The sequence below is a fragment of the Pygocentrus nattereri genome, chromosome 2, assembly GCF_015220715.1.
Source record: "Pygocentrus nattereri isolate fPygNat1 chromosome 2, fPygNat1.pri, whole genome shotgun sequence".
Classification (NCBI taxonomy): domain Eukaryota; kingdom Metazoa; phylum Chordata; class Actinopteri; order Characiformes; family Serrasalmidae; genus Pygocentrus; species Pygocentrus nattereri.
In genome coordinates, this window is record NC_051212.1 from 7,607,589 (window position 1) to 7,630,540 (window position 22,952).

Here is a 22,952-nt window from a genome sequence, read left to right on the forward strand (position 1 = left end):
GATCCAGACTGGCTTGTGGGAACAGTTCAAGCTGGTGGAGGTGGGGTAATGGTTTATAGACACAATTGTATATAGCGTGTATATAGGTTGTGTATAGCGTAGTGGGTAGAACCTTCATGCTGTAGGCTGGGGGTCAATCCCCGCCTGGGTAAACACCCTATACTATACTATACTATACTATACAAACTATACTATATTATACACATTATACTGTACTAAGAGTCTTTGGGCAAGACTCCCAACACTGCCTTCACCTACCTGTGTAAAAATGAGCAAATTGTGAGTCGCTCTGGATAGGAGCGTCTGCTAAATGCTGTGATAGGTCCAGTGTGATACACCACTGGATCCACTGAATATAAGAATAAGTTCAGTGAACTTCAATGATCTTTACAGTCCCCAGATCTGAATCCAGCAGAGTGCCGTTCAGACGTGGCAGAACAGGAGATTCACAGCAATGTTCAGCTGATGAGACTGACACACAGATTAGAGAGAAATCTGTATTTCCTGATAAGATTGATTTTGTTTTTTATTTAAATAAAAGTTATAAGTCTGTTAATATTTAAAAAGAAAAACCAAAAGGATCAGAAATGAAGACGTCTTTACAGTCTGTTTTGCTCTGGTTTATTAAGGGGGCCGATATTTGAGGAGGGCACGGTACGGAGGAGCCTGCAGAGAAAGTTCTACTGTGTATAAATCCTCAGGAAAACTGCACTGACATCAAAACACTTGATGGAGCTTTGAGAAGTTCAGTAGATCTGTTTATTTATTTTGTAGAGCTTAATTTGACATTTAATACAGTTTCATTGAAACTTGAGCGTTTCATGCTTTAAACAGACTGAAATAAAAACAGACAACATGAACACAGAGCTCATGCTAACACACACATTTCCTCGATTTGTTTATTGTTTCCAACTGAACTTAAAAGTCAGCTCAAGCTTATTGATTAAACACTTAGATTTGAGAGTTTAGATGTTTAAAATGTTATTTTAGTGGGATTTGGAGTAAATTTTTAATAACTTTAAGCATTTACACAAATCAAAAAGACGCAGAGCTTCATCTTCATATAAAAGACTGAGATTCCCACATCAAGTTCATCAAACTGAAGCTGATATTTTGAGCTTTATGATCATTTCAGTTCATTAAAAGGAGATCTGTGATAAACAGTGTTATAACACTGTTCAACTGACTTACAGAGTTCTCCAAAATGAGTGAATCAAAAATCGTCTATTAATTTATTAGCTTGTTAATTAATTCATTAATTACATAGTTATAAAGAGTTTAGAACTCTCTATTTCTGCTCTGAAATGTTTCAAATGACAGATTTGTTTCTGACAAAAATGTTTTATTAAAGAAGTTCACCTCATTTCTGATGTTTAACAGGTGTGATGATCAGCGGTGCCGAGTTTTTACCTCCATAACTGAGAGAGGGACTAAAGTATTGATAGAGTTTCTCAGTGAAAGACTGACCAGTGAAAGAGTAGATATGAGACCTGGCCTCAACATCATAGAAGGAGACCAGACCCTCCTCATAATCCACAAACACTCCCACCTTCTGGGGAGTCTGTTTCAGAGAGAGGGGAACACGAGGAGAGTCCAGAGCTTTATATTCAGTCTCATTTCTCAGCCACACAGTCCAGTATCCATTCTCAGGACTCAGTATAATCTTCCCCTTCCTGCTACTGGACTCTCTGGTCACTCCTAAATCCCACTCAGTCTTCCCTCTGACCTGAACCTCATAGTAAAACCTCCCTGAGGAGAACCCCTCCTTTCCCAGAACATTGACACAATAATCAAACCTCTCTAGTTTATCAGGGAGTTTCTGTCGTTTGTCTCCATGTCTCACTTGTTTCCCGTCATCAGACAGGATGAGGAAGGGATGAGCTGAATCAGGATCCAGAGTCACGTCCACTGAGAGAGAAACACACAGTTTAACCCATTTTAACACTAACCATACTCACACTAATGCAGACTCATATATTTTACTCAATAATATTATGTATCAGTGAGAATCCACACACCTGCATATTGTTGAATTCTCTTCATTTCTGTGTTAGAAGAATAAAGGATGACATCATTTGTTATTAGAATCTATATTGAGCTAAATTAAATGCCTCATTAGTATCGACTACAAACCAGCATTTCATATTAACACTAAGTGACAGTGCAGTGATGTCATGGATGGGAAATTTAAAAGATTAAAAATCTAATAATTAAATATTTAAATGCCTGATTTACACAAACATTCATTTCTGGTATTTGTATTTTGATGAAGTCCTGAATTTTTCTTCCTACCAATATTTTTTTCTGCTGAACATCAAAATGTTTTAATAACCAGTAAATACTCACCATGCTCATCAACCTTCTTCATCTCCTTACTGAGCTCTTCCTGAAGCCGAGTCAGAGCTCTCCTCAGAGTCTCCACCCTCAGATGAGAGTTAATCCTGACCTCAGTCCAGTTCTTGGTGGGTGGAGGGCTCCAGAGGGACGGGTAAACCTACAGTCCAGCAGGAGTGAGGAGAAACCCCTCAGCATGGGCAGTGCTGTCCTGTGATGGACTGCATTACTATGGAGAAACAGAGGGACTCTGACCTGTATGAGGTGGAGGTGGTCCTCAGTGTGGGAGAGCTGCTCCAGCTCAGTGTCTCTCCTCTTTAGCTCACTGATCTCCTGCTCCAGCTCTTTAATGAACTCTTCAGCCTGCCTCTCTGCTGCTTTCTGCTTCTCCTCAAGCAGCTCCGCCTGGCTTCTCTCAATGCAGCGCAGCAGAGCTCTGAAGATCTCCACACCGTCTACTTTCTCCTTCTCTGAGCTTTTCTAACAGGGGACAATAGTAGTAACATTACTTTTGCAACTTTCATCCATTGAAATACAGCTTAAAGCGCTTAATGGAAACCAGATGACAGAACAGCAGAATAATGAAGGAAGAAAACTCTGAACAAGTAAAAGGAAAAAAATATTAAATTTTAATCAAACAAAACAACAAAACAAACAAATATATAAAGAAAAGGAAAAATAAACAAAACCATGTGCAATGGTACTTTTGTGCAGTAGACCCAATGAGATGACATTCAGTTTCATACCTGTTCATTTTCAGAACTGCTGCTTGTCTCATTTCTGATACCAGACAAACAGTAAACCAGCCCTGTCGTATGCTGTCGTATGAGGATGTAATTATCTTTTCATGATGACTTAACTAGACATGGATGACTTAACTGGGCAGATCACAATGTTGTTATTACTATGTTTTCATTTAACGACACAAACGGATGTATTTTGTTTGGTTTATATTATGTTGGCTTTAGGTGGTGATTCTAAATGAGTTGTAAAGAAGGAGGGATGGAGAAGAACAAAGGTACAAAGTTTGATTATTTAGTGGTATGTTTTACAAAAGACAGTAGAAATTATAACATATTAATACTAATATTAAAAACATGGATAATCAATGATAATGACTGTAATTAAATATTATGAAATATGAATTATTTTCATTTTTTCTTCTACTTTTTATTAATCTAATCTCAGTCTTGACTCAGAGTCGACTCTAGTGGCCTTGAGTACAGCTCAGCCTGCACACTGTATATGTTCGATTTTTAGATGAAAATGAGATTTTTTTTGTTGAAAAACTCACTTTATTCACTTCTACAGTTGGTAGTAGGGTTGATTATACTTCCGGTTCCGGTTGAGAGTACGCTGTGCGCTTTGTTTGCTGCCGCTTCTCGCTGGATCTTCTTCTATTTTTTTTTTCTTTTTTCTCTTTTTTCACTTTTCTGTCTGTTATACTTTGCTGGACTTTAACTCGACTGCTCGGGATTTGGGTTTTCTCTGGACACCTGTTTTGATCCGCTGCTGCAGCTTTGCTTGCGCTGTGATGACATTCCTGGCTTTTTGGTTGCACCGGCAGTTTCATCGACTGTTGTTGCTAGCTGCGAGCCTGTCTGCGAGCCTGTCTGCGAGCCTGCCTGCACGAACTGCACATTTCTAACTTTTGGTTACACCGGCAATTTCGTCGGCTATTGTTGCTAGCTGCGAGCCTGCCTGCACGAACCGCCCCTGTGGCTCTGATGTCGAGCGGGTGGCTAAATGGGCTTGCGGTGTGTTTACTTTTGCCTTTTCTCGGATTATCATTTTTTGATTGGGCGATGGAGGAATTAACTGGTACTCCGAGCCTTTATCCTATTTACTCATACTCCAGCGAGGACTTACGAAGGCTGTGTTCTTTCCGTCGGCTTGATGCTCCCACTTGCAATCTTTGCTGCTCTATCAGCATCTCTAGACGACCCCGATATATACATCGTGGCCGTAAACGTCAGACTTATCCAGCACCTCAGGCACTGTGCATCAATCATCCCGCAGTACGGATTACTGATCGTTGCTTTAGGCGACGCCCTGGAAGGGCGCATCGTGGAGTGAACCATAGGTTTCTACTGGAGGTCCCTCGTTCTACATCGTCGCATCAGTCTGCTCCTTCGATCTCGGCACAGCGTCTACCTAACCTGGCGCTACTGAACTGTCGCTCGCTCACAGATAAGGCTGCATTAGTCAATGACCTTATCGACCAGCATCAGTTGGATCTATTCTTTTTAACTGAAACGTGGCAGGTACCGGGTGACTTTTCTTACCTGAATGCTGCTTCTCCCCCTAATTTTAATTATCTGGCCTCACCTAGAAAAACAGGTAGAGGTGGGGGACTGGCGGTTTTATTCAGGGACAATTTTGACTTGACTTTGGGCAACCCACAAAATGTTTCCTCTTTTGAAGTCATGGTTCTCAAGGCTCCTGGGTGTATCTTCTTAATGATTTACCGCCGCCCGAAGAGTTCTCTGACTGAATTTTTGTCAGAATTTGGGGAGATCTTGGCGTTTGCCAGTTCACTCTCCTCTTCCATCATTGTTCTTGGCGATGTTATTATCCACCTTGACTCTAACTCTTCTGCCTCTTCAGAATTCCTGTCATTGATAAGCTGTTTTGATCTAACTCAACACGTTGACTTTCCGACTCATAAGAAGGGTCATATTCTGGACATAATCTGTTCTACGGGTGGGATTATTATTAATATAACTGGACATTGTGTTGGTGTGTCTGACCATATACTAATCAATGTCTCTTTCTCTCCACCTGTTCCTAAACCTCACTCAAAATCTGTACTTACTTATCGTAATGTTAAGGCTATTGATTGTCCTTCTCTGTTGGCCTCTCTGGAAACGTTTAATTTTGCCCATCTTAGTTCAATGCAATCCACTGATGATGCTGTATCATTCTATAACTGTACTCTACGTGCTTGTCTTGACACCTTGGCACCGATGAAAACTAGATCTGTGCCTTCTACTCATAGATCGCCTTGGTTTACTCCTGCTCTCCGCAATATGAAAACAGCTGGAAGACGTCTAGAACGTCTTTTTAAGAAATCCGGATTGCAGGTTCACTATCTAGCTTACACTGATCATCTGGCCTCATACAAAGTAGCACTAAACAATGCTCGTGCATCATACTACGCGGATGTTTTCAGTGCTGCTGGTCAGAATCCCAAGCTTCTGTTTTCAGTGGTAAATAAGCTTCTGCGAACCCCATCAACTCCAAATACTGCCTCAACTGATCTATGTAATGCCTTTCTGAAATTCTACGGTAACAAAGTGTCAACCATCTACAAAGACCTGTTGAATACCCCTGCTGACTGCCATGGGCCTATCGTTTTCTCTCCAACTCTGTCACTTTCTTTTTCAAATTTCTCTCTGACTGACTCAACTTCTATTGTCAATATTATAGCTAACTCTAAGACTTCATCCTCTCGACTGGACCCTGTTCCTACCCATCTTCTTCAACGCTGTGTCTCTATCTTTTCCGAACCAATATGCCACTTGGTTAATCTTTCACTCACTTCTGGATATGTTCCTGTGTCTTTAAAAACAGCAGCTGTCACACCTATTATTAAGAAACCTGACTCAGATATAACAATTTTGAGCAATTACAGGCCTATTTCAAATCTCCCATTCATCTCTAAAGTCCTAGAAAAGGTCGTGGCTTCCCAGCTGCTTGATTTTTTGAACACTAATGATTTATTTGAAAAATTTCAATCTGGTTTTCGTTTGCATCATAGCACCGAGACTGCTCTTCTCTGTGTCCTAAATGACCTTCTCCTTTCCGCGGATACAGGTTGCATCTCCATTCTTTTGCTTCTTGATCTCACTGCTGCTTTCGACACAGTAAATCACAATGTTCTTTTAACTAGGCTCACTGAGATTGGTCTCTCTGGAACCGTACTATCCTGCTTCCACTCGTATCTGAATAACAGGCTTCGGTTTATTTCAATTGGGAACCATACATCTGACACAGTGCCCATTGAATATGGTGTCCCTCAGGGTTCCGTCCTTGGTCCCCTCCTTTTTATAATCTATATTCTCGCCCTCGGTAATATTTTTCGTAGTCACAATTTACATTTTCATTGCTATGCTGATGATACTCAGATCTATCTCAGCTTCAAACCAGCAGCACTGTTTCCCCCACCCCAGTTAAATAGATGTCTTATTGACCTAAACTCCTGGCTTAGGGCAAATTTTCTTTCTTTAAATGCACGTAAAACCGAGTTTATAGTCACTGGCTCCAAGTCCACTGTTAACGCTCTCAAAAATCTTGCTCTCACTGTAAATGATATTACAATCACTCCATCTGTCACTGTCCAAATCCTAGGTGTTCTTTTTGACCCTTCTTTGTCTTTTGAACCGCACATCAAGTCTCTGTCTAGGTCGGCATTTTTCCACCTTCGCAATATTTCACGTATCCGTCCTTTACTGTCCCCGGCTGCAGCTGAGTCTCTGGTCCATGCTTTTGTTACTTCTCGCCTGGACTATTGTAACTCATTGCTCTATGGGCTCCCCGCTAAGTCACTTAGGTCATTACAAATAGTGCAAAATTCTGCAGCACGGATTCTCACATACACTAAAAAATCTGAGCACATTTCTCCTGTTCTTCAGAGACTTCATTGGCTGCCCATTACTTTACGTATTCACTATAAAATTCTACTTCTCACATTCAAGGCACTTCATGGCCTGGCTCCTGCTTACTTACTCGACCTTCTAATACCCTACAAGCCCGCTCGTAACCTCAGGTCTTCGGAAGCAGGCCTTCTAGTGGTCCCTAGGTTCAGGCTCAGCTCTATGTGTGGTCGTTCCTTCAGTGTTGCGGCCCCCTTGCTGTGGAACTCTCTGCCTCTCTCTCTTCGCTCTACCTCTTCTCTTTCTCACTTCAAATCTTTATTGAAATCTCATCTTTTTCTCCTTCATTTTTCTCCTGCATCTTCCTCGGGCCTTGTGTAATGTGATATGCATTTGTAAAGCGACCTTGGGTTTTATGTAAAGGCGCTATATGAGTTCAACTTATTATTATTATTATTATTATTATTATTATTATTATTATTACAGACTGTTTGATTTCCTCAATCTTCTTCAGTCGGTTTTGGATCATCTGCTGAACTTCTGCCTGTGCCTTCAACAGCTGAGTCTATGATGAAGAAATAAATTGTAAGCTCTCATTCAGTTAGACTATTTTTATTAAAAGGACTGAACAGGAGACAAAGTTACCAATTCTTTCTAAACGTCTCTCACCTTCTTCTCTCCACTCTCCTCCTCTATAGGAACAGTGCTGTGAGTCTTGTGGTCTCCTTCGGTGCAGAACTGACACACACACGTCTGGTCATCTCTACAGAACAACTCCAGGGGTCTCTCATGTTTCTGGCAGATGTAGTCCTCCAGGTTCTCCACAGGGTCCATCAGTTTGTGTTTCTTCAGTTTAGCTGCAGTTTTATGAGGCGTCAGATGAGTCTCACAGTAAGAGACTCCACAGTCCAGACAGGTCTTTACAGCCTCCAGCTTCTCCTCACTGCAGAGGTCACACAGAACATTTGTAGATTTGGAGGGTCGTTTCTCTGGAGCTCTGCTGGATTTGACCTGAACTGACTTCTTGAACTGAGCAGCCAGTCCAGAGATGAACGTGTTCACAGACAGTTCAGGTCTTGTTGGGAACTCTGCCTTACAGACTGGACACTGGCAGCGTGAACTGCTGTCCCAGCACTCTTTGAGACAGACCCTGCAGTAGTTGTGTCCACATGGAGTAGAGACTGGATCAGTGAACACATCCAGACAGATGGCGCACTGGAGCTCATCTTCAGACAGGAGACTGCTGGAGGAAGCCATGGCTGACAGAGAAGAGACACAGAGAGGTGATTAGAACCCACAAAGGATGTCCTGGACGTTGAAGGTCAACCCTTCTAACTTCACGGAATGAGTGAAGAACAAAATATGAAAAGACGATGTGAAATGAAAATGTGATGAAAACCCTTTTTATGGTTTTGTATAACTGGAATGTGTTTGAGCAGGAAGGCCGTGATGTTCTCATTAATCACCATCATTCATCTGACTGATCAGCCTCACACTGTTCCTATTAACCGTGCTCTACATCCTCCTCTGTGTGGTGAGCGCTCTCTCTGTCTGCTCTGATTCTCTGTAGCTGAACAGTAACAGCTCCACATGTGAAAACACAGGTGACAGATTCCAGCTTTCTGAGCAGTTTAATAAAGTAAGCAGTAGTTAGAGGTAGAAATGTGCTGAAAAGCAGCTCTTAGAAATTACCAGGTTCTCTTTTTCTCTCTTGTCCTGGTTTTCTGCTCCTTCAGTTCCTCAGCAGAGGCTTTAAGTCCTTTAAGAAGCTTTAAACTGAAGGTCGTGTCCTGCTGAAATGATCTGGATTCTATTTATAAAATAGTTTTGCTTAACTTTCATTTCTCGCAGTGACGTCATGAGGCCATGCCCACTTCACCATGAAATTGGTCTGTTGCACTTCCAGGTTTTGGCCACCAGGCGGCAGAAATTCACCAACTGACTTACAGCACATTCACCTGTTTCTCAGTATTTTCCACAGAAATTATTAAAGCAAACGCTGTGAAAACCTTCATCAGTTCACACTGGAGCAGATTTATAAAAGGGCATTTTATCTTCAGTGTTGAAGGTCTTGGTGAAGATACACAGACTCATGTTCCAGTCTGTAAATCATGTAAATGAGGTCTTGATGAGAGACAGTCACAGTGACCAAGGCAGAGGACAGCAGGGAGACGTCCAGAACTACAGTAGAGCTCTTTATTCAGAAGATCAGCTTCTGTAAGTGTAAGAATCAATGTACCCAGACCTTCAAACACTGTGGTCAGAAACTGGCTGAACACAAACAGTCAGAGCTTTTATTAACAATAAACAACGAACAGGAAGATCTGCAGATTCAGGCAAACTAAACCCCAACGTGCAGTCAGTGAGTTACAGACGGATGGAGTGCAGGTGGGCTAATCTGATCCAGAGGACAGAACAGAACCAAAGAAAAGAAAACAATATAACAAACTACTCTGGGCTGTGTTTTAAACATCGAGTCTAATGGGAATAAAAGAAAAGCCGACTTTTACACTGGATTAAACTACAACCCCGTTTCCAAAAGGGTTCATACGCAGTGCAATGATGTGCAGACCATTTAAACCCTATATTCAATTGTAACTAGTACAAAGACAACATATCACATATTAAAACCGATTTTTAATATATATATATGTAACCCAGTCCCATTTATCGAATTCATTTATTTATTTTGTTCCATAGGACATTCTAGAAAAGCTCATTTTAATGTGTGCAGTAGTTGGTATGCGCTCACACACCTTAATTCACTGATTTCCCTTCAGATGTATATATACAGTTGTGATCAAATTTATTCAACCCCCACTGAAATAGAGTGTTTTGGCCAGTTTGACATTGATTTTGATCATTTCAGTCATCTTATTTACAATTATATGAAAGAGGCACTTATAAATTAGACAAATATAACATAACATTTATGATGAAATAACCACAAATGTCTTTTCTGTGCTTACATCATTATCAGTTTTATTCAACCCCCTAGTGACATTATTTTTTAGTACTTAGCACAACATCCTTTTCCAGTTATGACATCTTTCAAGCGTGAAACATAGCTTGACAAGTGTCTTGCAGCGACCTATGGGTTTCTTAGCCCATTCTTCATGGGCAAAAGCCTCCAGTTCAGTCACATTCATAGGCTTGCGCGCTGCAACTTCCTTCTTTAGGTCCCACCAGAGGTTCTCAATTGGATTTAAGTCTGGTGACTGCGATGGCCACTCTAGAATGTTCCAGCCTTTCATCTTTAACCATGCTCTAGTGGACTTGGATGTGTGCTTCGGATCATTGTCCTGTTGGAAGGTCCAACGTCTCCCAAGCCGCAGGTTTGTGACTGACTCCATCACATTTTCCTCCAAGATCTCCTGGTACTGAAGGGAATTCATGGTACCCTGCACCCGTTGAAGCTTTCCTGTACCATTAGAAGCAAAACAGCCCCAAAGCATAATTGACCCCCCGCCATGCTTCACAGTAGGCAAGGTGTTCTTTTGTTCATAAGCCTGGTTCTTCCTCCTCCAAACATAGCGCTGGTCCATTGGCCCAAACAGTTCTAATTTAGTTTCATCTGACCACAGTATACTGTCCCAAAACTTTTGTGGCTTGTCCACATGACTTTTGGCATACTGCAGTCGACTTTTCTTGTTATTTGGAGTCGGCAAGTGGGTGCGCCTGGGAGTTCTGGCATGGAGGTGTTCGTTATGCAGTGCGTGCCTTATTGTCTGAGCTGAAACTTTGGTGCCCACATCTGACAGGTCTTTTTTCAGTTCCTTAGCAGTCACGCGGGGATTTTTCTCCACATTACGCTTCAGGTAGCGCACAGCAGTCGCGGTCAGGATCTTCTTTCTGCCACGACCAGGTAGCGTTTCCACTGTGCCCTTTAACTTGAACTTGCGAATGATACTTCCGATAGTGTCTCTTGGAATATTTAACAACTTCGCAATCTTCTTATATCCACTGCCATTCTTGTGAAGAGAAATAACCTCTTCTCGTGTCTTCTGGGACCATTCTCTTGCCTTCACCATGCTTGTAAACACACCAGTAGATGTCTAGAAGGAGCTGCGTATCACACTCCTTTTAAATCTGCCTAATTGGTGCTTATTATGCTTGATTGCTGCTCGTTGACGTCCACAGGTGGTTTTAATACCTGATTGAAAACACTGGAATGAACCTCTGTTCTTAAGAGTGGTAGTCGTAAAGGGGTTGAATAATTGTGTCAATGAAGAAATCACAAAAAGGCCATTTAATACTTTATGACAAAAACAAGTGATGCTATTTTAGTTGCATTTAGTTCTTTAACAAGTCCTTGTAAGATTTAATTATGAACGCAATTACAAATGTGCACTGAATTCCATAAAACCCTTCACAGCATTGGGGGCTGAATAAATTTGATCACAACTGTATATATATATATATATGTGTGTGTGTGTGTGTGTGTGTGTGTGTGTGTGTGTGTGTGTGTTTTTGTGGTTGTGCTAGGTGATTGGTTCTGTCATCTGTCAATAAAAAAGTGATTTGTGGGCGGGACTAGGAGCTGCATGGAGAACGGAAAGAGAGAGAGTGAGCTAAGCCAGTTCAACCACGCGGTAACGCAACTAGTTCGGGTTTCAAATACTGATGGGATTTTCGGCTCTATTTTGAGATGCGGCTCTAATGGCTCTTCTTACTGTGGAGAGCCGGCTCTTTCGGCTCCCAAACGGCTCCCCATATATATATATTTACATTATTAACTAATTAATAGCTTAAACCTAGTTTTATAACATTTTGTTTCATTATTGACATTGTTAAGCACTTGTGATGAGTAGAAATGCTGCATAACAATGCTTTATAAATAAAACTTTTATTATAACCAATTATTAAATTATCAAAAAATAGCACCACTTCCACAAAAATAACTTGAAATAAATTAAACAGTTATACATACAATCACCCACCACAATACGAAAAAGTATTAAAGCAGCTTCATAGCAAAAAAGGTGCCACAATACAAATATCATGTGAACAACACAAGTTTTGAACCACTAGAGATAAAGAACTCACTGTATTAAATCACTCAAAGACTTACAGATTGGCATTGAGAAACACCAGGTGTCTAAGTTTGGCGGGGCTGATCCTGTTCCTTCTCTCAGTTATGATCTGTCCAGTTTTAGAGAAGATCCTCTCTGAGGGGACGGATGTTGCCACTATGCACAGTCTACGTTCCATCACATGAGAGAGATGTGGATAGATCAGTGTCCTTGTCTCCCACCAGCTCAGTGGGTCAGCACTGCGCTGGAAAAGAGGCTCCTCAAGGTAGGACCTCACCTCCAGAATAGCATCAGCTGTAGGATTCCTGGTTGCAGTGTCTCCGCTTGCCCGCTCCTCAAAAAACCTCCAAACAGCCGATGCTTGAGGCTCCTCCAGCTCACGTGCTGCTGCTGCCTCCTCTCCTCCATGACCCCCTTGCAGGTGAGATGACTGCCCATACCTTAATGCTGCTGTAGTTATTCTTTGGAGAGCTTCGTCGACTGCTCGGTTGTCATTAAAGGCCACCTTTTTGAAACGGGGGTCAAGGATGGTGGTTTCGGACAGAATTGTGTTGTACTCCATCCGGTGGAATTTTTTGTCCATGCTAGAACAGAGAGAATTCACCAACTCCTTCACGCTCTCTGTGGTTACTCTGCTCTGATGCTCTGCTGTCACTCTCTGAAGACCCCTACACAGTATCAGCATTTTGGAGGCGGTAACATACCTGAAAAAAGAAGCATCAAAATATTATATTTTATATAATATTTATTTATATAGCCTATTTAGCAATAGTATTTTGTTTCATTTCTAAATTGCTTTACATAATAATATTTTTTTTTTATTTATTAGTATTATTTTCAACCATTTCTAAACCTGTTTGTCAAATAAATAACAAATAAAAAAATATTACAATGATAATAACATCATAATAAAGTTTAATAGGTATCATAGTAAAGTTCAATGAGATGATGTTTGAACACTTTGGATTAGATATACAACCTTTGGATTAGATATACAACCTTTGGATTAGATATACAGCCTGTTAAACTGAAGTTGACTACTATGATTGGAAGAAGCATGACAGTGAACAGCGAGCGAGTTATGGGCCTTAGAGTAAGAGGGTACAGTTCAGCAGTTTACATTGATCTTCCCTGTTCGTATAGTAAAAACTGTATTCCTGTAAACCGTGAACACATCCCCACCTGTGAGACAGCTAAACAGTGGAGCCATCTGCGCACAATTGCAGCAAAGATTCCTTCTTTGCTGGAATGTGAAGTGGGCCTTTTGATAGGCTATAACTGCTCAAGAGCTTTGGCACCTAGGGAAGTGATATTGGGTGGAAATGAGGAACCGTATGCTGTACGGACAGACTTGGGGTGGAGTATCGTAGGACATTCATGTCCACGTTCTGACTCCTTGAGTCATGTTAGTGTATGTCATAAAGTGGTGGTTAAAGAGTCTCCATGCATTGTACCAATAGATGTTATTCACGTACTTGAATCTGATTTTAAGGATATTCAAGGTGATGAGAGAACTGTTTCACAAGAAGATCTTTTCTTTCTTCACAAGTTGAAGAATAACATTGTTAAGAATAACTATGGTCACTATGAACTGCCCTTGCCTTTCAAAGAAAGACCGAAATTGCCTGACAATAAGCCGCTTGCCCTTAATAGACTTGTACATCTCAAAAGGAAGCTCCTGAGAGATGAGAAGTACAAGGAACATTATATCGAGTTCATGAATGAAATTATTGAAAAGAAGGATGCTGAAGAAGTTGTAGATGGAGGAAAGCTGGGAGAAAAATGGTATATTCCCCATCATGGAGTTTATAATGCCAAGAAGCCAGACAAGCTGAGAGTAGTTTTCGATTGTTCAGCTAAGTATGAAGGAATTTGTCTAAATGATCATCTCCTTACTGGCCCTGACCTAATTAACAACTTGACAGGGATTCTTATTCGCTTTCGTTATTCAGCAGGGATGCTACAGTACCTCTCTGCGCTGATCTCCACTGTGACCTGGTCGAAGGGCTCCAGGACACTGCAGGCCTCTTGCAGAGCCTCCCACTCCTCTTGGCTGAGAGGAACCACAGGTGCATTGATGACTGACAATGTTGCGATAACCGCATCCTTTGATTTGAGCATTCGCTGGATCATATGGAATGTAGAATTCCAGCGGGTGACACACTCCTGTTTGAGCTTAAGCTCTACCATAGACATCTGTCGCTGGGTGGATTTAAGCTTTTGGGTGGCTGCTGTGCTTCGGTGGAAAAATTCCACTATTGCCTTCACTTTGTCCACAGTGGGCTTCATAGCCCTCAGAGCATTTCTCACAAATAGATTAATGGTGTGTGCTAGGCATGGATGGTGTGTCCCTTTCAACAGCTGGATGGCTCTCGTAATGTTGGCTGCATTGTCTGTGACGCAGCATACAACTTTGTGTTCCACCCCCCACTCTCTTGCCACTCGGAGGAGCTCTTCAGCCAAGTTTTCAGAGGTGTGTCTGTCACTAAACTCAAAGCAGTCTAGCAGAGATGACACCATACTGTAGTTTTCAATGAAGTGGCAGGTGACAGACATAAAAGATGTGGTGGCGCGGGATGTCCAGCAGTCAGTGGTCAAGCATACAGCTGAGGCTCTCTTCACCCTTTCTTGCAAAGATGCCCTTGCTGCCTCATATAGGCCTGGGATTATTTTTTGGGACAGGGTTTTTCGGCTGGGGACGACATACATGGGATTGAGGGCATGGCTGTAACTCCTAAATCCGACATCCTCTACAATTGAAAAGGGCTGGAAATCACGTGCCACCATCTTGGCAAGCTCCTCGTCAATTGCATTCTGTCTTGCTGGAGTTAGAGACTTCTGCAGGAATTGCTTGATTGAGCTGTGGGTTGTAGATGCAGGAGGGTGGGATCCAGGCTGGGATGTAGGAATGGGGGCAGACGTTGTGGCAGCTGAAGAAGCAGTTAGAGTTGATATAATTGCACCTGAAGAAGTAGTTGCAGTTGATGCACTTGCACTGTCAGAAGGTTCCCTTTCTGGTCTCGACTCCTCCAGCAATACTGATGAGTGTGATGTCCTCATGTGCCTGTGCAAGTTGTTTGTCGAGCCTGCTCTATATGAAATGCTGACTTTGCACAGTCTGCACTCTGCCCTGGAGCTCGACGTTGCATTAAAATGAGTCCAAATCTTGCTACGTTTTCTGTCACTCATTTTCACACCTAGGCCTATTGTGTCCTCACACAGACTCCCCTTCTTTCTGCCGTGCTTCTTGACTGCTGTATGTGAGTGAGTGTCTGTATTAACACCTGCCCACGAACGCAATACAGCGTGGCCACTTGCCTGCCGTTTCCACAAAAAAGTGGAGATAAACTTTTTTTTCAGTGTTTCCCCGTTACCTTATTAATTGAAAGCTGCGTGTGATTGATCAGATGTGTGGAGCACACGCTTGACATGCGGGCAGTGGAGACATTAATGCACCGACTGAGGACTGTAGCACTGGCAGAAGCAGAGCAAGACGCGCAAGGAGAGGAGGAGGGGAGAGACAGGAGGCACCGAAGGACAAAAAAACGACGTTGGAAAAAAAACTGTCGGCTCTGTGGCACTTGCAGAGCACAAGCGCAGCGACAGGGAGGCGGAGAGACAGCGAGATACTGAAGGAAAAAAACGGCTCCCAAATAGGATCTTAAATGGGAGCCGGTTCCAATCGTTCACTTCAAAGAGCCGACTCTTAGAGCCGGATCGTTTGTGAACGACACATCACTAAAAGTGAGGGCTGTAAGCGGCTGCCTGGACGGTTCACCATTTGCACGACCCTCGCTCTCAGCCGGATCTGCTGTCGGCCTGTTCCTACGCCCACCTGCTCGCACCAGAGACCCCCAACTTTCGCTAGAGGTCGTGAATACTGTGCTTGTGTAACCCACTCAAAATATTAATCATCAAATAAGTTGTAATCCACTCTAAAAAAAATTAACCTCCTCAGAAAATGATAGTAAACTACATTAATTAAAAAGAAAAGAAATAGATGAATAATAATTATAAATAAATAAATAAAGGGAAAAGATTATGGGGGTAGTTTACGCTGCTGCGCATGCTCAGTGAGTCCGGGGTGAACCCAGCAGATTGGAGGGAGAGGAGAGAGCTCGTCAGCCAAAACACAGGTTTCATCCACATAACCTCACTAATACCCTGATTTTATGCTAGGAAAGCAGGTTAAAGCATATTTGGTACAGTATTTTGGAGGTTCTGTAACTTTTAAACGGTGCTGTTATGCTGTTTTATCAAGGTTTCTAGCGGCAGTGCGGGCTGCTGCTTCGCTGGCTGTAGGCTAAGCTGCTAACAGACATGTTGGTATTTTGTGCAGAAGTTACGTGTTAATGTTAATAATGCAGAGTGTTAGTCGTAAAATAATTTATTATTTTTATTATTAATATTTCTTGGTTATTGCTCATGCATATATCTGAGATGTGTGTATTTTTTAGAGAATTTGGTAAATAAGCACACTACAATGTAAGCTAGCGGTGTTTTGTTTGTATTTGTTTATATTGCTTTATGCTGTTAACAGTTAAGAGTCTGTACTGTACGATTTACTGTACTAATGAGTTTTGGTGATTTAGCTGTATGTTTATTAAGTAGTGTAAAGCAGTTCGGCGGTAAAGTTTTTTTTTTTTTTTTGAACAGAAAGGTCTAAAGACTAATTTTTTTTTGTATTTCGGTACAAAAGGACTGCATTAAGGTGAACCCCACCCACATTGACGTTCAGTTCATTGCATTGGTACATTGACAGTAAAAACAAAAGTTCCTACCACGGTGTGCTTGGGCCTGATATTTCTTTATTCAGACTCTGTGGTAGTACATTGCTATCGGACCCACATAAAACAAGTTTCTTGTTAATCCCTTATTGTACATACAAGGTGGTTTAGACCTTGTGTACTAGGTTACACTTGCACCCCAGAAAGTTTTGTGTTGCTTACATTAAGTAAGTGAAGTGGTTATAAATGTTTTGAGCCTCAACGCGCTACGAGCTGCGATCCAGGCCTGCAACGTTTTGTTTTCGTACATGTCTGAGTGAGTGTGAGTCCAATGTTCAGATATGTAATATTGTCATTTATGGAGTAACTAGTTAAGTGTATTGGATCACAGCTGTGAATTTGATTTTGGGTTTCAGATAGTTGGTAATTAGTACCATGGATACATATATAACATTCTACCTTTTGAGGTTTGGACAATAATATTCATCTGAAGTATATTTCATTTTCTTTAAAACTGAAAATTCAGCTCTTCTAATTCATACTATTGTCACAGTACAAGTTGGCTCCGACATAAAACTTATTGTTTTGGTTCTCTGTGTTCTCATCTGATCTAGCTTTTGTTTTAGATACAGCTAGAGCACCACTAAATACAAAATCTCCTTTTAGTACTTTACTACTCCATTTTATATGTTGTGTTCATATAGGTCTTCAGACTAAGGAACATTATATGAAGCACTAAAATTTTATTGGGGTGGGAGAGAAAAGGGAGACATCCGGTGGCATTTTGAGTTGAATTTCATTAGAGCCTACTAAGTCCATTTCATTTCGTTTACATCAAACAAATTGTAACATATCGTGTTCATCACCCCTAGTAAATGGGACCCAGGGCGCTGCCTTTATTTCACAGAGAGTTAGGCAGGGTGTTATATATATATATATATGAAGCGTATGGGTTAAGAATGGGATTCCACTCAAGTTCATATGTGTGTGAAGGCAGACGAATACTTTTGGAAATATAATGTACTTGTCAATGGTCTAAACTCTGAAAAGGTTGTCTCGATATGTTATCAAAGTTATACACTATGAATTAAAAGAAGAAAAAGATAGGTTTTAGCTTATACACAACAATAAAATTAATAAACTAAGTAGTATTGCTTACAGATTATATAAATTTTGACAATCAAGCTGACAATGCATCAAGTTTCCCTGGGTTCTTCATAAGCACATGTCCTTACGGTGCTGCTACATTTTTTTTTAATTCGCAGGTTTAGTTAAAAGTTTGTTGAGGCCTGTAGCTGCATCCAGGAAAGGGTTTGTAGCTGCATCCAGGCAAGGGCTTGTAGCTGCATCCAGGCAAGGGTTTGTAGATGCATCCAGGCAAGGGTTTGTAGCTGCATCCAGGAAAGGGTTTGTAGCTGCATCCAGGCGAGGGTTTGTAGCTGCATCCAGGCGAGGGTTTGTAGCTGCATCCAGGCAAGGGTTTGTAGCTGCATCCAGACGAGGGTTTGTAGCTGCATCCAGGCGAGGGTTTGTAGCTGCATCCAGGTGAGGGTTTGTAGCTGCATCCAGGCGAGGGTTTGTAGCTGCCTGGTATACCTTATGGAGCAAAGGGGATTTGCTAACCTCCCACAGTGTCTTTACTTTGAAGAGCTTAATAACAATAAGTGATTGAATTTTAGAGCAGATGTTCCATATAAAGAACATGAAGAAATTAGGTATGTGTTCTGTTTCTTTCTCTCTTAGATCATTAATGAAGGCATGACACTGAATTGAAAATTATTTATCATTATTATTATTATTATTATTATTATTATTATTATTATGGGCTCCATGTTCCCTGTGTTGTGCTGTTTTTTATGGGAGGTTTCCAATGAACTCTGTATTACTGTTTATTTGAATACAGACATTTCTAGCTTACAGCTCCACCAAACAGTTATTACAGCCTTCCACCAACAGATGGCGCCAAACATTAACATCTACTGAGTCTTATATTTACTCTTAATAAAGATGCTACTTCAAGGATTCTTTGACGATTTTTCAAACAATGACATGTGACATTCAGCGTTTGTCAAAAAGTGCATGAATCAACAGATCCAGACTGTCTTGTGGGAACAGTTCAAACTGGTGGAGGTGGGGTAATGGTTTATAGACACATTTGTATATAGCGTGTATATAGGTTGTGTATAGCGTAGTGGGTAGAACCTTCATGCTGTAGGCTGGGGGTCAATCCCTGCCTGGGTAAACACCATATACTATACTATACTATACTATACAACCTATACTATACCAAGAGTCTTTGGGCAAGACTCCCAACACTGCCTTCACCTACCTGTGTAAAAATGAGCAAATTGTGAGTCGCTCTGGATAGGAGCGTCTGCCAAATGCTATGATAGGTCCAGTGTAATAATACACCACTGCATCCACTGAACATAAGAATAAGTTCAGTGAACGTTTAGAGCTGGTTTTGACCTGTTGGTCATACCGACCAAGTGCAGAACACGGTTCAACGTCATCACAGCAGCGTAAAACTTTGGGAGAGTCTGTTCAACATAAATGATGAACTAACCTAACTTTCTGTAAATAGAGCACAATATAGAAATATGTCCACATATGCAGTCGTGACTGAAGCGGTTTTTTTCTGAATTTCTACAAACACGATTTCATTTTATAGTAAATTAGTTTGGGCTGGTTTATGTTTATGAATAGAGGCCTACAGATCAACATACTAAAGGAGCTCATCTTTGATCCTGAGTTTAAAGCCAGTTTTTATTAAACTTAAACTTGGAACTAAGTTGCATTAAGTTAACTAATCTTTTAGTACTTTTACTTTTGATACTTAAGTACATCTGAAGCCAAATACTTTTGTACTTTTACTCAAGTGGAGGTCTAAAGGGAGGAACTTCTACTTTTACTGGAGTAAAAAGTAAAATTGTGTATCTCTACTTTAACTCCAGTACATGATTTCTTTACTTTGTCCACCTCTGCTTATCACTAGTCTGTTTGACGTCACTAGCAACATTTACCAACGCTGTACTTTTACTAAGACCTGATATAAATTCAGCTGAGACTCACTTTATTGAGCTCTACAGACTGTCTGATTTCCTCAATCTTCTTCAGTCGGTCCTGGATCATCTGCTGAACTTCAGCCTGTGTCTTTCCCAGCTGAGTCTATAAAAAAGGACAAAATATAACAAAACCACTCATTCCATCCATCCATCCATCCATCCATCCATCCATCCATCCATTCATTATCTTCGGCTTCTCTGGGGTTCGGGTCGCGGAGGCAGTATCCTAAGCAATGAGGCCCAGGTCTCCCTTTCCCCAGCCAATTCCACTATCTCCCCAGGGGGATTCCATGCTGGGTATTATAGTCACGCTAGCGTGTCCTGGGTCTTCCCCATGGTCCCGGCTGGACTTGCCTGTGACACTTCCCGAGGGAGGCATCCATGAGGCATACTAACCAGATGCCCGAACCTCAACTGGCTCCTCTCGATGTACAGAAACAGTGGCTCTACTCCGAGTCCCTGCCGGATGACTGACCTTCTCACCCTATCTTTAAGGGAGAGTCCAGACACCCTGCGGAGGAAACTCATTTCGGCCGCTTGTATTCGTGATCTCGTTCTTTCGGTCATTACCCAAAGCTCATGACCATAGGTGAGGGTGGGAACGTAGATCGACCGGTAAATCGAGACCCTTGCCTTATGGCTCAGCTCTTTCTTTACCACAACAGACCGGTAAAGAGCCCGCATCACTGCTGACCCAGCAGACGCGGGAAGTGCTCTCCACCCTTTTCCGCCTGAGAACCACTCAGAACCAACCCAAACACAACAGAAGAGAGGTAACATGTCTCTAAATGTTCCTCACCTTCTTCTCTCCACTCTCCTCCTCTATAGGAACAGTGCTGTGAGTCTTGTGCTCTCCTTCAGTGCAGAACTGACAAACACACGTCTGGTCATCTCTACAGAACAGCTCCAGGGGTCTCTCATGTTTCTGGCAGATGTAGTCCTCCAGGTTCTCCACAGGGTCCATCAGTTTGTGCTTCTTAAATTTAGGTGTGGTTTTATGAAGTGCTAAATGAGTCTCACAGTAAGAGACTCCACAGTCCAGACAGGACTTTACAGCCTCCAGCTTCTCCTCACTGCAGGACTCACACAGAACCTTTGTAGGTTTGGAGGTTCGTTTCTCTGGAGTTCTGCTGGATTTGATCTGAACTGACTTCTTGAAGTGAGCAGCCAGTCCAGAGATGAATGTGTTCACAGACAGTTCAGGTCTTGTTGGGAATTCAGTCTTACAAACTGGACACTGGCAGCATGAACTGCTGTCCCAGTACTCTTTGAGACAGACCCTGCAGTAGTTGTGTCCACATGGAGTAGAGACTGGATCAGTGAACACATCCAGACAGATGGAGCACCGGGGCTGATCTTCAGACAGGAGACTGCTGGAGGAAGCCATGACTGGCAGAGAAGAGACACAGAGAGGTGATTAGAAACCACAAAAGATGTCCTGGACGTTGAAGGTCAACCCTTCTAACTTCACGGGTTGAGTGAAGAACAAAATATGAAAAGACGATGTGAAATGAAAATGTGATGAAAACCCTTTTCATGGTTTTGTATAACTGGAATGGGTTTGAGCAGGAAAGCTGTGATGTTCTCATTAATCACCATCATTCATCTGGCTGATCAGCCTCACACTGTTCCTATTAACCGTGCTCTACATCCTCCTCCGTGTGGTGAGCGCTCTCTCTGTCTGCTCTGATTCTCTGTAGCTGAACAGTAACAGCTCCACATGTGAAAACACAGGTGACAGATTCCAGCTTTCTGAGCAGTTTAATAAAGTAAGCAGTAGTTAGAGGTAGAAATGTGCTGAAAAGCAGCTCTTAGAAATTACCAGGTTCACCAACTGACTTACAGCACGTTCACCTGTTTTTCAGTATTTTCCAAAGAAATAAATATTAAATCAAACGCTGTGAAAACCTTCATCAGTTCACACTGGAGCAGATTTATAAAAGGACGTTTTATCTTCAGTGTTGAAGGTCTCACAGGAACACAGACTCATGTTCCAGTCTGTAAATCATGTAAATGAGGTCTTGATGAGAGACAGTCACAGTGACCGAGGCAGAGGACAGCAGGGAGACGTCCAGAACTACAGTAGAGCTCTTTATTCAGAAGATCAGCTTCTGTAAGTGTAAAAATCAATGTACCCAGACCTGTGATCAGCAAAAGAGCATCATCTCCCAGACTGCATTTATCTAGAACTACATAGCTGAAGACTGGAAATAAGAAAAGAAAACAATATAACAAACTACTCTGGGCTGTGTTTTAAACATCGAGTCTAATGGGAATAAAAGAAAAGCCGACTTTTACACTGGATTAAACTACAACCCTGTTTCCAAAAGGGTTCATACGCAGTGCAATGATGTGCAGACCATTTAAACCCTATATTTAATTGTAAATAGTACAAAGACAACATATCACATATTAAAACCGATTTTAAATATATATATATATATGAACCGTATGGGTTAAGAATGGGATTCCACTCAAGTTCATATGTGTGTGAAGGCAGACGAGCGAGTATTTTTGGAAATATAGTGTACTTGTCAATGGTCTAAACTCTGAAAGGGTTGTCTCGATATGTTATCAAAGCTATACACTATGAATTAAAAGAAGAAAAAGATACGTTTTAGGTTATACACAACAATAAATTAATAAACTAAGTAGTATTGCTTACAGATTATATAAATTTTGACAATCAAGCTGACAATGCATCAAGTTTCCCTAGGTTCTTCATAAGCACATGTCCTTACGGTGCTGCTGTAGGGTTTGTAGCTGCATCCAGGCAAGGATTTGTAGCTGCATCCAGGCAAGGGTTTGTAGCTGCATCCAGGCGAGGATTTGTAGCTGCATCCAAGCGAGGGTTTGTAGCTGCATCCAAGCGAGGGTTTGTAGCTGCCTGGTATACCTTATGGAGCAAAGGGGAGTTTCTAACCTCCCAGACTCCAGACTCCCAAGGTAACATTCTTAATAGCTGTAAAACTTGTTGGCAACTTAATCCTGTTTTATGGCTTCTACCTCAGGCTTTGTGGAACCACAGCTTGTAGTTTGGGTCATGTGGAAAATTCTTCTGAACAGCAGTGCCTTTGGCTCAACCAGATGGTGGTGTTGGCTACACTTTTCTGGAAACAATGTTGTACAAAATACATTCCTACTGTTTAACGTTGTATACCTAGATTGTGCTGCTAGTATTTCAGTGAGGTAGTTCAA

General features: G+C 41.6%; 1 protein-coding gene across 3 annotated transcripts; it reads right to left on the reverse strand.

The window, feature by feature from the left end:
- Window positions 1-745: 745 nt before the first annotated feature.
- LOC119262370 (E3 ubiquitin-protein ligase TRIM39-like) lies at window positions 746-21,141 on the reverse strand. Of its 3 annotated transcripts, XM_037533949.1 has the most exons (7): window positions 8,622-8,630; window positions 7,599-8,188; window positions 7,414-7,494; window positions 2,590-2,814; window positions 2,347-2,494; window positions 2,019-2,045; window positions 746-1,908 (listed from the first exon to the last, which is right to left on the reverse strand). In XM_037533949.1, the coding sequence occupies exons 2-7, from the start codon at window positions 8,184-8,186 to the stop codon at window positions 1,361-1,363; spliced, it is 1,617 nt and encodes a 538-aa protein (XP_037389846.1). In that variant the 5' UTR covers window positions 8,187-8,188; window positions 8,622-8,630; the 3' UTR covers window positions 746-1,360. The 3 variants fall into 3 exon arrangements, with proteins under 3 accessions (XP_037389846.1, XP_037389842.1, XP_037389851.1); XM_037533945.1 differs by lacking the exons at window positions 7,414-7,494; window positions 7,599-8,188; window positions 8,622-8,630 and adding exons at window positions 19,762-19,857; window positions 20,554-21,141; XM_037533954.1 differs by lacking the exon at window positions 7,414-7,494.
- Between the last annotated feature and the right edge of the window lie 1,811 nt (window positions 21,142-22,952).

What these genes read in the sequence shown, in the direction of transcription:
- LOC119262370 (XM_037533945.1), bottom strand. Translation starts at nt 21,141, where the DNA reads ATGGCTTCCTCCAGCAGTCTCCTGTCTGAAGATCAGCCCCGGTGCTCC. An exon ending in AGGAGAGTGGAGAGAAGAAG is followed by an intron (nt 19,858 to 20,553) that starts GTGAGGAACATT and finishes CCTTTTTTATAG; the next exon opens with ACTCAGCTGGGAAAGACACA. An exon ending in AGTCTGTAGAGCTCAATAAA is followed by an intron (nt 2,815 to 19,761) that starts GTGAGTCTCAGC and finishes GTCCCCTGTTAG; the next exon opens with AAAAGCTCAGAGAAGGAGAA.